The sequence below is a fragment of the Phocoena phocoena genome, chromosome 7 (genome assembly GCF_963924675.1).
Source record: "Phocoena phocoena chromosome 7, mPhoPho1.1, whole genome shotgun sequence".
In the NCBI taxonomy this organism is placed as follows: domain Eukaryota; kingdom Metazoa; phylum Chordata; class Mammalia; order Artiodactyla; family Phocoenidae; genus Phocoena; species Phocoena phocoena.
Window position 1 is genome coordinate 2,432,477 of NC_089225.1, and position 14,693 is coordinate 2,447,169.

The 14,693-nt window shown below is 41.0% G+C and overlaps 1 protein-coding gene across 1 annotated transcript in view; it reads left to right on the forward strand.

Annotated features, from left to right (window-relative positions):
* Positions 1–6,844: 6,844 nt before the first annotated feature.
* Positions 6,845–14,693, forward strand: part of OCA2 (OCA2 melanosomal transmembrane protein) — a 229,348-nt gene continuing 221,499 nt past the window's right edge. The window contains exon 1 of the mRNA XM_065880688.1: positions 6,845–7,108. Within this exon, the coding sequence (XP_065736760.1) occupies positions 6,861–7,108 (248 nt within the window). The 5' untranslated portion in view covers positions 6,845–6,860. The remainder of the gene's footprint in view (positions 7,109–14,693) is intronic.

The following is a 14,693-nucleotide window of genomic DNA, read 5'->3' on the forward strand; positions in this document are numbered from 1 at the left end:
ATGATTTTAGGCAGCCTCTCTGCTAATGGGTGTGGTTACGTTCCTGTCTTGCTAGTTGTTTGACATGGGGTGTCCAACACTGGCTTGCTGGCCGTTAGGTGGAGCTGGGTCTTAGCATTGAGACAGAGATCTCTGGGAGAGCTCTTGCCAATTGACATTATGTGGGGCCGGGAGGTCTCTGGTGGTCCAATGTCCTGAACTTGGCTCTCCCACCTCAGAGGCTCAGGCCTGACACCAGGCTGGGGCACCAAGATCCTGTAAGACACACAGCTCAGAAGAAAAGGGCAAAAAAGAAATAAAAAATAAATTAAAATGAAAAACAAAATTAATAAAAAAAGAAGAGAGCAACCAAACCAATAAACAAATCCAACAATGATAACAAGTGCTAAAAACTATACTAAGATAAACATAAAAATCAGTAACAAGTCAGTTGCAGACAGCAAACCCCAAGTCTACAGTTCCTCCCAATGTCCTCTGCATCAATTTTGGGTTGATTCGTTGTCTATTCAGCTATTCCACAGATGCAGGGCACCTCAAGTTGACTGTGGGGATTTTATCTTCTGCTCCTGAGGCTGCTGGGAGAGATTTCCCTTACTCTTTGTTCACACAGATCCTGGGGTTCAGCTTTGGTTTTGCCCCCACCCCTGCGTGTAGGTTGCCCTGTCTTCTGTTCCCACCCAGACAGGATGGGGTTAAAGTAGCGGCTGATTAGAGGGCTCTGGTTACTCATGCTGGGGGGGTGGGTATGGTATTTATAATTGGAATGCAGGGCAAGCCTGTGGTGGCAGAAGCTGCCGTGACGTTGCAACAGCCTGAGGTGCATTGTATGTTCTCCTGGGGAGCTTGTTGCTTGATCATGGGACCCTGGCAGTGGCGGGCTGCACAGGCTCCCAGGAGGGGAGCTGTGGATAGTGACCTGGGCTTGTACACAGGCTTCTTGGTGGCTGCAGCAGCAGCCTTAGCATTTCATGCCAGTCTCTGGTGTCTGTGCTGATAGCCGTGGCTCGTGCCCAACTCTGGAGCTCGTTTAGGCAATGCTCTGAATCCCCTCTCCTTGCTCACCCCAAAATAATGGTCTCTTGCCTCTTAGGCAGGTCCAGAAATTTTCTCAGAATCCTTCCCGGTTAGCTGTGGTGCACTAGCCCCATTCAGGCTCTGTTCTTGCAGCCAACCCCAGTCGTCTCCCTGGGGTCTGACTTCTGAAGCCAGAGCCTCAGCTCCCAGCCCCACCTGCCCTGGCGGGTGAGCAGAGAAGCCTATCAGGCTGGTGAGTGTTGGTTAGCGCTGATCCTTTGTGTGGAAACCTCTCCACTTTGCCCTCTGCACCCCTGTTGCCATGCTCTCCTCCGTGGCTCCAAAGCTGCCCCCCTCCCACTCCCGTCTCCACCAGTGAAGGGGCTTCCTGGTGTGTGGAAACTTTTCCTCCTTCACAGCTCCCTCCCAGAGGTGCAGGTTCCATCCCTATTCTTTTGTATTTTTTCTTTCTTGTTTTGCCCTACCCAGGTACGTGTGGATTTTCTTGCCTTTTGGGAAGTCTGCTGGCATTCAGTAGGTGTTCTGTAGGAGTTGTTCCACATGTAGATGTATTTGTGTGGAGGAAGGTGATCTCCATGTCTTACTCCTCTGTCATCTTGAAGGTCCCATGTCCCTCTCCATTCTTTTTTTTTTTTTTGCGGTACGTCGGCCTCTCACTGTTGTGGCCTCTCCCGTTGTGGAGCACAGGCTCTGGACGCTCAGGCTCAGCGGCCATGGCTCACGGGCACAGCCGCTCCACGGCATGTGGGATCTTCCTGGACCGGGGCACGAACCCGTGTCCCCTGCATCGGCAGGCGGACTCTCAACCACTGTGCCACCAGGGAAGCCCCCTCTCCATTCTTTATCTTACCAATTTGTGACAAATTGTCTTAAATATTTCCTCTACATACATTGATAACCATATCAGAGAGTGTTACAATATTTGCTTCAAAAATCAAACATAATGTAGAAAATTCCAAAAGAGAGAGAAAATGTATTGTATTTGCTCTTACTTTTCCATTTCCATTATTCTTTTCACCTTCCCGATGCTCCAAAATTTCTTCTCTTAATCTTTCTTTTTTTGTTTAGAGAACTTTCTTTGGCCATTCTTTTAGGATAGGTCTGCTGGCAACAAATTCTCTGTTTTCTTTCATCTAAGGTCTTGATTTCCCCTACATTCCTGAAGGATATTTTCACTAGATAAAGGATTCAGGGTTGACAGTTCTTCCTTTCATTACTTGAAAAATATGGTGCCACTTCTGGCCTCCATGGTTTCTGTTATTTGAATTTTTCCCCCCTGTACATACATCTTCATTTTTCTCTTGATGGCTTCAAGACTTTTTCTTTGTCTTTAGTTTTCAAAAGTTTGACTACAGTATATCTTGGTGTAGGTTTCTTTGGGTTTATCTTCTTTGGGTTTTACTAAGCTTCTTTGATGTGTAGATATGTGTGTTTTGTCCAGTTTGGGGAGTTTTCAGCCATTATTTCTTCAAACACTTTTTCAACTACATAGTATTTCTCTTCTCCTTCTGGGATTCTCATTACATGAAGATTATATCTTTTGTTATAGTCCCACAGGTCTCTGAGGGTCTGTTAATTTTTTTCCTCTTTTGTTTGTATTAGGTAATTTCTATTGTTCTAACTCCCAGTTCATTGGTTCTTTTCTGTTTCCTCCATTTTGCTATTGAGCCATCTATTGAATTTTTAGTTTTGCTATTGTGTTTTTCAGTTTCATTTGGCTCTTCTTTGTTGAGGCTTTCTATTTCTTTGCTGAGGCTTTCTAGTTTTTCATTTGTTCCAAGTGTCTCTGTTATTGCCTGTTGAACCATTTTCATTTTAGCTGTCTTAAAACTCTTTGTCAGATAATTCCAACATCCCTGTCGTCTTAGTGTTCTCATCTATTTTCTTTCAAGTTGATATTTCCTTGGTTTTCACTGTAACGGGGGATTTTGATTGAAACTTGCACATTTCAAGTATTATGAGGCTCTAATTCCTATTTAAGCTTTCTGTTTAGCTGGTTTCCTCTGACACCATTCCAGCAGAAGGGCCTAGTACTGCCTCATTGCTGCCAGGTGGGATTAGAAATCCAAGTTCCCCACTTGGCCTCAGTTGATATCATGGTAGGGAAGGATTCCTTGTTATTTCTGGGTGGTGGTGTGGGAGATCTGGCTCCCTACTGGGCCTCTGCTGATACCTTCCTGGATGGGAGGGATAAGGTCACCTCATTACTGCTCCTCATGTGGCCTCCAGGGACACAGTTGTGACATGGCCTCACTACTGCAGTGGTGAATGTTCGTTTTGTCTACTTGGCCTGCTCTGACACCTCACCAAGGAGGTGTTTCTCTTACTGCAAGGTGGGGCTGAAGTTCAGGTTCCCCACTCTTGGTCTCCACCTACATGGTGGGGGGTGTGCATAAGGAGGAGGTTGGACTCCCTAGCACCCAGCAGGGATGAATGTCCCAGCTCCCTATTTTCCTTCTCTGACCACCTCAGTGGGAATGGGGGACCGGGCCCCTTATTACAGCCTGGTGAGGCTGGGAGTTTAGGCTCACCACTTACCCTTTGCTGTCTGGATAAATGTGGGTCTACAGTGTTTGGCTTCAGTAGAGTAGTGTCTAAAAGTTTTCTATCCTACTAGGCTGCCACATTCATATTCCTTTGGCTAGAGAGGGCAGACTTTTCTTGGGGCTTTTTTGGTCTACATCTGTTGGTGTTTTCAGGTTGCTGACATCTTCAGCACCCTGTCTGGGATATATGAGACATGATAAAAATCCAAGAACACAGCCTCACTGCTGTGTCATTTCTTGGGTCCCTAACTTGTTTGCCACCTTCTGTCCACCTTTCAGAGTCTTCTTATGGTTGTTTTATATAAAATGTCAGGGTTTTCATTGTACTTAGCAGGAAGAAGAGGGAAAAGTAATTCTACTCTATGTTCCTGGGAGCATAAGTCCTGAGATGTACTTTTTTAGTGTTGATAGTATGTTTGCATGCTAGCCTGAATGATTTTGGAGAGAAGGAGGAAAAAATGTAACGTAGCAGTCTGAACAGGTGAGAGTGGGTGGGCTCCATTGTACCCAGTAGGGCTACAGGCAAGCGTGTCCTTGGAAGGCTGGGTACTTCAGCCTCTGGTTAGCTTCTCAGCATGTCTACCTCCCATGTAACCAGCTTCTGTGGTTGTGTACTCAGAGCAGCTTCCATTTCCTTCTTGGACCCTGGCTGATTCCATCAGTGAAGGAAGAAAGAGGCAAATTCAGTAGCTGAGACTAGAAAGGAGGGAAGGTATATAGGGATTTAGGGAGGGAGGTGGAGGAGAGCAGGAGTGAAAATTGACTTGGGAGATGCAGTAGGATTGCTGGGCAGTGCTGGGACCCACTGAGAACCCTGCATGTGGAGACCAGGTGAGACCAGCAGCAGCACCCAGGGTTCTCCTTGGCCACATTCAGCCACTTAAGTGGAGGCTCAGAGTGGGCAAGTCAGGTTTGGGGTCTTGCCACGTGACAGATAGACTCCAGGGTGGCCCCCATGATCCCCACTGTCTGGTGTTCACACTCTTGTGTGATGATCCCCTGCCCTGGAGTGAGGGTGGGACCTTTAACTGGCTTCCAACCAATAGAATATGGCAAGGGTGATGGATGGGATGTTACTCTTTGACAGCTACATTACATGAAGTTCTTCCTTGTTAGTTGACTCGCTCTGGAGACTCTTGCTGTTCCTTGATGAAGTGAACAGACCTGTTGGGGTTCACATGGCAAAGAGCTGCAGGAAGCCTGTAGGAAGTGAGGGTGGTCTCCAGCCGACAACCAGCAAGCACCTGGGTCCTCAGTCCTGCAGCCACTGGGAAATGAATTCTGTCAGCACTGAGTGATCTTGGAAGCTGATTCCCAGTGCAATGACACTTGAGAGCCTAAGCAGAAGACCCCCCTAAGCCTGCCACAGCGACCCCTGAGCCACCAAAACTCTGAGATTATAAATGTGTATTATTTTAAGCTACTTATTTTGTGGTAATTTATTATGCAGTAATAGAAAACTCATATATCTTGTGAACTTGACAGAATGTAAGAGGAGGCAAATAAAAGGAGGGTGTTTGCTGGACCACAGAATCTCAACTGGGAAAGGGGAGTGAGGACGTGTTGGCTGACATGGGAGCAGGCAAGTGCTGGAGAGGCACTCACAAAACTGAGAGCCCAGGGTGTAGATGGTGAAGCCAAAAAATAACAGCAAGTGTAGCAGTGGGTGGGAAGGATGGGGAGAGAGAGAGAGAGACCTTAAGCTGGGGCCCAAATCATTGAAGTATGAAGGTGGGACCTGGCCAGGGAGACAGTAGTCAGTGTAGTAAAGGTTGGGTGGTGTATTCCAATGGCAGCTGGAGTACGTTAGGGAGGGGAGAAGATGGCAGTGGAGAGCTAAGAGGATAACTCTGTTAAAGGGAGAGAGTGGGACCCAGTGTGTGATGAAAATGTGAGGTCCCTTGTTCAAAAAGCAGGAAAAAGTGCCGTTAACAGTCCTACAATATAAAAGATTTTCTTTTCTTCCACAGTCTCTTGACTTGTTGTGGTGTTTTAAATTGCTATTCTAAGTAAAGAAAAATTAAAAATTTAAATTATTAGCATACATTTTATTGTTCATCTGTATATTGTGCAACATCAGTTTAAAATACAAATATGAGAGCATTTAACTTGTAGGTGTAATCACGGAAGTCACACAAGTTGTATTTTCGTGTAGTTCAAATGTGCATATGGAGTTTATTCTTACCAGGTGATGGAAACATTGCGTGAAACTAACTCTAATATTTTTGTTTTGTCTTTTGATACAAGTACATTCTATCAACACTCTCTGCCACCTTCTTACTGATGAGTAAATCATCTTTTCAATGTAAGTTTTGGGTTAAAGTAGGGAAATCATAGCAATAAGAAAATAGTAGGACTTCCTTGGTCATTTGTGTTTCTTCAAAAGCTGTTGCCTTTCTGTATTTAAAGTAAATTCTTGTTCCATCAGAAAGTGTGGGCTTTTGGGCTGTGAGCACCCCCTGCCCCCACTTACTCAGTTGTAGACATAACACACTGACCTTGTACCTGCTTGGACTCCCACACATCCTGGGTCCTCCAGAATTTGTGATCATGGGGCATTGCGAGCCTCTGTGAATTGGGTGACAAGGGGTGGTGGACCCATGAATTGTACTCACTTCACCCAAATGTAAACAAATAAAATGGTAATGGATTAAAACATAATCCCAAAAGCAGGACACCATAACCTTGAAGGATAGTGATTTTTCTCGTTTTTGTAATAGGTATTATTTTCTCATTGCAAGAGTATTAATTTTCTAGATGCAAATATCATTAAAGCTGTAGCTTAGACAAAGACAAAGAAGAAAGCCTGAATCATCTGTACCTCTGCCACACAAAGGTAGCCATACTTTAGAGGCTGTGTCTTTTTGGTTTTCTGTTCTATGTATATTCTAGGTACATATTTATTTCAAGAGATATATCCCAGTGTATCAATGGCGTTTACTACATTTCCCAATGTCAGTATCTCTAGAGGATATTTATGTTTGCATAATATTTCCTACTATGCACATATCACAATTTACCTAACTAATGCCCTGTTGTTGAATAGTTAGGTTACTGCTAGTGTGAAATGTGCTAAAATGTTCGTTCTTGGAGATGAACATAGACTTTTTTCCATATATTAGATGCTGAGACATGGGAAGGGCCTTGTTATAAGAAGTGTTTCTACTGTACCATTCAGTAGTATGAATTCCCCAAGATAAAAATGATATTCACAGTTTGCTTTTTATCAACAGTTGATTCTTTCTGGCTGACTCTAGTGAGAAGAGTGGCAACAGAAACATGCACCTAGAGAACAAAGATGGCAGGCTGACTTCTGGTATGCTGGAGATAGAGATACATCAGACATCAGCTCCCATGACTGCTGGCTTGGGAGGGCCGGGGCTGGTGGGACTCAACACCAGCAACCATAGGCCACAGCAGGGAGACAGCAAGGAAGGCTCCCTGAACCCCTACCCCAGTGGGGGCCCTGGGCAGAGCTGCTGGGCTCCTGTGGACCAGAATTTTGGCTCATTCCTCGCAAAGTGGAGGTGAGTTTAAAACAATTTTATCTTGTGAATGTGGAATTTACAAGTACTGGGTTTTCTTGAGCATAGTTCTCTCACATTTTTTGTGGGAAAAATTTCCAGATATCCTGCAAGAATCTTTCCAGCATTAGATCACTTTCCTGACCTGTTTTGAATGAATGCTACTTCTAAAATGCAGCTAATGTAAATCCAAAAGATAATAAAAATAGAAATAAGATCAGTTACATCACCTGTGTAAGTATTTTCTTAGAGCTATTAAAATCAGGGTATAGGTACACAGAAAGCAGGAAGAAAGAGTGTGTTAAGTTATCTAGTGCCATGCAACAAACTCCAAAATTCAGAATCTTAAAACAACACATGTTTATTTTCTCACAGTTTTGTGAGTCAGGAATCTGGGCATGGCTTAGCTGGATCCTCTGCTCAGGGTCTTTTACAGGCTGAGAACAAGTGGTCAGCTGGGACTGGCTGACCACGGTTCAAGTGGGCAAGGTCTGCTTCCAAACTCGTCTGTGTGATTGTTGGCTGGGCTCAGTTCCCCCGGGGCAGATGGACTGAGGTTCTCAGTCCCTTGCCAGGAGGCCTGCTCCATCGGGGCAAGCATGAGAGACAGTTCTTTGTAACCTAATCACAGACGTAACTCCCCATCACTTTTGCTGTGTGGGCCCATACTGAAGGGGATGGGATCACACAAGGGTGTGAACACCTGGAGTGGATCACTGGGGACATGTAAGAGGCTGCCTGCCACAAACGTAGAGGAGAGGAGGAGAGAAAAATTGTGAAAGGCTAAATGGACCAAAAAGATGACTGGTGTTTTCTATAGAAAACTATGTATGGAGCCCTCCTAGGTTATCCATATCTTCTCATTGTTTACAACTGATCTGAAAACTGATGACAATGCAAATGATTCTCATCCCAAGAAATACATTTGAAGTGTGTCTGATGGAATGAATTGTCCAGTTTTACACTGATTTTTTAATTCAGTTCAACATTTCTAATTGCCTATATATGTGTGGTTTCTTTTTCTTATTGGTTTCCTGTAATTAATGAGTTAAATAAAATATTTGATATGTGTTCATGTCACATATGTATGGCAGTCATGATTTTATCTTCTTTTTATACTTACAGTTTTATTGAGATAAATTGACATATAACACTGTGCAGGTTAAAGGTGTACAGCACGATAATTTGACTTACATACATCATGAAATGATTACCACAATAAGTTTAGTGAACATCTGTCATCTCATATAGATACAACATTAAAGAAATAGAAAAAAATTGTTGTCCTTGTAATGAGAGCTCTTAGGATTCATTCTCAACAACTTTCATATACAACATGCAGCAGTGTTAACTATAGTCATTGTGTTGTATATTACATCCCTAGCACTTATTTATCTTGTAACTGGAAGTTCATACTTTTTGACTATCTTCATCCAATTCCCCCTCCCTAAGCCCCTGACTCTGGTAACCACAAATCTGATCTTTTCTGAGTTTGTTTATTTTTTGAAGTATAGTTGACCTACCACACCATGTTAGTTCCTCATCCACAACATAGTGATTCAATATTTCTATATATTTCAAAATGATCACCACAAGTCTAGTTACGATCTGTCACCATACAAAGATATTACTTAGTTATTGACTGTAATCCCCATGCTGTACATTTAATACTGTGACTCATTTATTTTGTAAGTGGAAGCTGTACCTCTTAATCTCTCTCACCTGTTTCTCTCTTCTCTCCACACCCCTCCGTCTGGCAACTAACAGTTTGTTCTATCTCTGACTCTTTTTCTGTTTAGTCATATTTGTTCATTTGTTTTGTTTTTCAGACTCCACATATAAGTGAAATCATACAGTATTGGTCTTTCTCTGTCTGACTTATTTCACTTAGCATAATACCCTCTAGGTCCAACCATGTTGCTGCAATTGGCAGTACTTCATTCTTTTTTATGGCTGAGTAATATTCCATTGTATATATATGTCTGTATATATACATACACACCACATCTTCCTTTTTCAGTCACCTATTTTTGGGCACTTAGGTTGCTTCCATATCTTTTTTTTTAAATAGATTTGACTCTCCTTTTATTTTATTTATTTATTTATTTTTACATCTTTATTGGGATATAATTGCTTTACAATGGTGTGTTAGTTTCTGCTTTATAAAAAAGTGAATCAGTTATACATATACATATGTTCCCATATCTCTTCCCTCTTGTGTCTCCCTCCCTCCCACCCTCCCTATCCCACCCCTCCAGGCGGTCACAAAGCACCGAGATGATTTCCCTGTGCTATGTGGCTGCTTCCAACTAGCTATCTACCTTATGTTTGGTAGTGTATATATGTCCATGCCTCTCTCTCGCTTTGTCACAGCTTACTCTTTCCCCTCCCCATATCCTCAAGTCCATTCTCTAGTAGGTCTGTGTCTTTATTCCTGTCCTACCCCTAGGTTCTTCATGACATTTTTTCCCTTAAATTCCATATATATGTGTTAGCATATGGTATTTGTCTTTCTCTTTCTGACTTACTTCACTCTGTATGACAGACTGTAGCTCCATCCACCTCACTACAAATACTCAATTTTGTTTCTTTATATGGCTGAATAATATTCCATTGTAAACACGTGCCACATCTTCTTTATCCATTCATCTGATGATGGACACTTAGGTTGTTTCCATCTCTGGGCTATTGTAAATAGAGCTGCAACGAACATTTTGGTACATGACTCTTTTTGAATTTTGGTTTTCTCAGGGTATATGCCCAGTAGTGGGATTGCTGGGTCATATGGTAGCTCTATTTGTAGTTTTTTAAGGAACCTCCATACTGTTCTCCACAGTGGCTGTATCAATTTACATTCCCACCAACAGTGCAAGAGGGTTCCCTTTCCTCCACACCCTCTCCAGCATTTATTGTTTCTAGATTTTTTGATGATGGCCATTCTGTGTGAGAGGATATCTCACTGTAGTTTTGATTTGCATTTCTCTAATGATTAATGATGTTGAGCATTCTTTCATGTATTTGTTGGCATTCTGTATATCTTCTTTGGAGAAATGTCTATTTAGGTCTTCTGCCCATTTTTGGATTGGGTTGTTTGTTTTTTTGTTATTCAGCTGCATGAGCTGCTTATAAAATTTGGAGATTAATCCTTTGTCAGCTGCTTCATTTGCAAATATTTTCTCCCATTCTGAGGGTTGCCTTTTGGTCTTGTTTATGGTTTCATTTGCTATGCAAAAGCTTCTAAGTTTCATTAGGTCCCATTTGTTTATTTTTGTTTTTATTTCCATTACTCTAGGAATTGGGTCAAAAAGGATCTTGCTGTGGTTTATGTCATAGAGTGTTCTGCCTATGTTTTCCTCTAAGAGTTTGCTAGTTTCTGGCCTTACATTTAGGTCTTTCATCCATTTTGAGCTTATTTTTGTATATGGTGTTAGGGAGTGATCTAATCTCATACTTTTACATGTACCTGTCCAGTTTTCCCAGAACCACTTATTGAAGAGGCTGTCTTTCTCCACTGTACAATTCCTGCCTTCTTTATCAAAGTTAAGGTGACCATATGTGCGTGGGTTTATCTCTGGGCTTTCTATCCTGTTCCATTGATCTATCTTTCTGTTTTTGTGCCAGTACCATACTGTCTTGATTACTGTAGCTTTGTAGTATAGTCTGAAGTCAGGGACCCTGATTCCTCCAGCTCCATTTTTCGTTCTCAAAATTGCTTTGGCTATTCGGGGTCTTTTGTGTTTCCATACAAATTGTGAAATTTTTTGTTCTAGTCCTGTGAATAATGCCAGTGGTAGTTTGATAGGGATTGCATTGAATCTGTAGATTGCTTTGGGTAATAGAGTCATTTTCACAATGTTGATTCTTCCAATCCAAGAACATGGTATATCTCTCCATCTATTTGTATCATCTTTAATTTCTTTCAGCAGTGTCTTATAATTTTCTGCATACAGGTCTTTTGTCTCCTTAGGTAGGTTTATTCCTAGGTATTTTATTCTTTGTGTTGCAATGGTAAATGGGAGTGTTTTCTTGATTTCACTTTCAGATTTTTCATCATTAGTGTATAGGAATGCCAGAGATTTCTGTGCATTAATTTTGTATCCTGCTACTTTACCAAATTCATTGATTAGCTCTAGTAGTTTTCTGGTAGCATCTTTAGGATTCTCTATATATAGTATCATGTCATCTGCAAACAGTGACAGCTTTACGTCTTCTTTTCTGATTTGGATTCCTTTTATTTCCTTTTCTTCTCTGATTGCTGTGGCTAAAACCTCCAAAACTATGTTAAGTAAGAGTGGTGAGAGTGGGCAACCTTGTCTTGTTCCTGATCTTAGTGGAAATGCTTTCAGTTTTTCACCATTGAGGACGATATTGGCTGTGGGTTTGTCATATATGGCCTTTATTATGTTGAGGAAATTTCCCTCTATGACTACTTTCTGCAGGGTTTTTATAATAAATGGGTGTTGAATTTTGTTGAAAGCTTTCTCGGCGTCTGTTGAGATGATCATATGGTTTTTCTCCTTCAATTTGTTAATATGGTGTATCACGTTGATTGATTTGCGTATATTGAAGTATCCTTGCTTTCCTGCAATAAACCCCACTGGACCATGGTGTATGATCCTTTTAATGTGCTGTTGGATTCTGTTTGCTAGTATTTTGTTGAGGATTTTTGCGTCTTTGTTCATCAGTGATACTGGCCTGTAGTTTTCTTTTTTTGTGACATCCTTGTCTGATTTTGGTATCAGGGTGATGGTGGCCTTGTAGGATGAGTTTGGGAGTGTTCCTCCCTCTGCTATATTTTGGAAGAGTTTGAGAAGGATAGGTGTTAGCTCTTCTTCAAATTTTTGATAGAATTCACCTATGAAGCCATCTGGTCCTGGACTTTTGTTTGTTGTAATTTTAAAAATCACAGATTCAATTTCAGTGCTTGTGATTGGTCTGTTCATATTTTCTATTTCTTCCTGATTCAGTCTTGGCAGGTTTTGCTTTTCTAAGAATTTGTCCGTTTCTTCCAGGTTGTCCATTTTATTGGCACAGAGGTGCTTGTCGTAATTGCTCATGATCTTTTGTCTTTCTGCAGTGTCAGTTGTTACTTCTCCTTTTTCATTTCTAATTATTTTGATTTGAGTCTTCTCCCTTTTTTTCTTGATGAGTCTGGCTAATGGTTTATCAATTTTGTTTATCTGCTCAAAGAACCAGCTTTTAGTTTTATTGATCTTTGCTATTGTTTCATTCATTTCTTTTTCATATTTTTCTGATATGAGTTTTATGATTTCTTTCCTTCTGCTAACTTTGCGTTTTTTTTGTTCTTCTTTCTCTAATTGCTTTAAGTGCAAGCTTAGGTGGTTTATTCGAGATGTTTCCCTTTTATTTAAGGTAGGATTGTATTGCTATAAACTTCCATCTTAGAACTGCTTTTGCTGCATCCCATAGATTTTGGGTCATCGTGTCTCCATTGTCATTTGTTTCTAGGTATTTTTAAGTTTCCTCTTTGATTTCTTCAGTGATCACTTCATTATTAAGTAGTGTATTGTTTAGCTTCCATGTGTTTGTATTTTTTATGGATCTTTTCCTGTAATTGATATCTAGTCTCACAGCGTTGTGGTCGGAAAAATACTTGATACAATTTCAATTTTCTTAAATTTACCAAGGCTTGATTTGTGACCCAAGGTATGATTTATCCTGGAGAATGTTCCATGAGCACTTGAGAAAAATGTGTATTCTGTTGTTTTTGGATGGAATGTCCTATAATATCAATTAAGTCCATCTTGTTTAATGTATCATTTAAAGCTTGTGTGTCCTTATTTATTTTCATTTTGGATGATCTGTCCATTGGTGAAAGTGGGGTGTTAAAGTCCCCTCTTACTTTCGATTTCCCCTTTTATGGCTGTTAGTAATTGCCTTATGTATTGAGGTGCTCCTATGTTGGGTGCATAAATATTTACAATTGTTATATCTTCTTCTTAGATTGATCCCTTGATCATTATGTAGTGTCCTTCTTTGTCTCTTCTAATAGTCGTTATTTTAAAGTCTATTTTGTCTGATATGAGAATTGCTACTCCAGCTTTCTTTTGGTTTTCATTTGCATGAAATATCTTTTTCCATCCCCTTACTTTCAGTCTCTATGTGTCTCTATGTGTGAAGTGGGTCTCTTGTAGGCAGCAAATATATGGGTCTTGTTTTTGAATCCATTCAGCCAATCTGTGTCTTTTTGTGGGAGTATTTAGTCCAGTTACATTTAAGGTAATTATCGATATGTATGTTCCTGTTCCTATTTTCTTTATTGTTTTGGGTTCATTATTGGAGATCTTTTCCTTCTCTTGTGTTTCTTGCCTAGAGAAATTCCTTTAGCATTTGTTGTAAAGCTGGTTTGGTGGTGCTGAACTCTCTCAGCTTTTGTTTGTCTGTAAAGGTTTTAATTTCTCCATCAAATCTGAATGAAATCCTTCTGGGTAGAGTAATCTTTGTTGCAGTGTTTTCTCCTTCATCACTTTAAATATTTCCTTCCAACCCCTTCTGGCTTGCAGTGTTTCTGGTGAAAGATCAGCTCTTAACCTTATGGGGATTCCCTTGTGTGTTATTTGTTGTTTTTCCCTTGCTACTTTTAATATGTTTTCTTTGTATTTAATTTTTGACTGTTTGATTAATTTGTGTCTTGGCGTATTTCTCCTTGGATTTATTTTGTATGGGACTCTCTGTGCCTCCTGGATTTGATTAACTGTTTCTTTTCCCATATAAGGGAAGTTTTCAACTATAATCTCTTCAAATATTTTCTCAGTTTCTTTCTTTTTCTCTTCTTCTTCTGGAACCCCTATAATTCGAATGTTGGCGCATTTAATTTTGTCCCAGAGGTCTCTGAGACTGTCCTCAGTTCTTTTCCTTCTTTTTTCTTTATTCTACTCTGCAGTAGTTATTCAACTATTTTATCTTCCAGGTCACTTATCCGTTCCTCTGCCTCAGTTATTCTGCTATTGATTCCATCTAGAGTATTTTTCATTTCATTTATTGTGTTGTTCATCGTTGCTTTTTTCATATTTATTTCTTATAGGTCCTTGTTAAATGTTTCTTGCATTTTGTCTATTCTATTTCCAAGATTTTGGATCATCTTTACTATCGTTATTCTGAATTCCTTTTCAGGTAGCCTGCCTATTTCCTCCTCTTTTGTTAGGTCTGGTGGGTTTTTATCTTGCTCCTTCATCTGCTGTGTGTTTTTCTGTCTTCTCATTTTGCTTATCTTACTGTGTTTGAGGTCTCCTTTTTGCAGGCTGCAGGCTCGTAGTTCCTGTTCTTTTTGGTGTCTGTCCCCAGTGGCTCAGGTTGGCTCAGTGGGCTGTGTAGGCTTCCTGGTGGAGGGGACTGGTGCCTGTGTTCTGGTGGATGAGGCTGGATCTTGTCTTTCTGGTGGGCAGGTCCACGTCTGGTGGTGTGTTTTGAGGTGTCTGTGGACTTATTATGATTTTAGGCAGCCTCTCTGCAAATGGGTGGGGTTGTGTTCCTTTGTTGCTACTTGTTTGGCATAGAATGTCCAACACTGTAGCTTGCTGGCCGTTGAGTGAAGCTGGGTGCTGGTGTTGAGATGGAGATTTCTGGG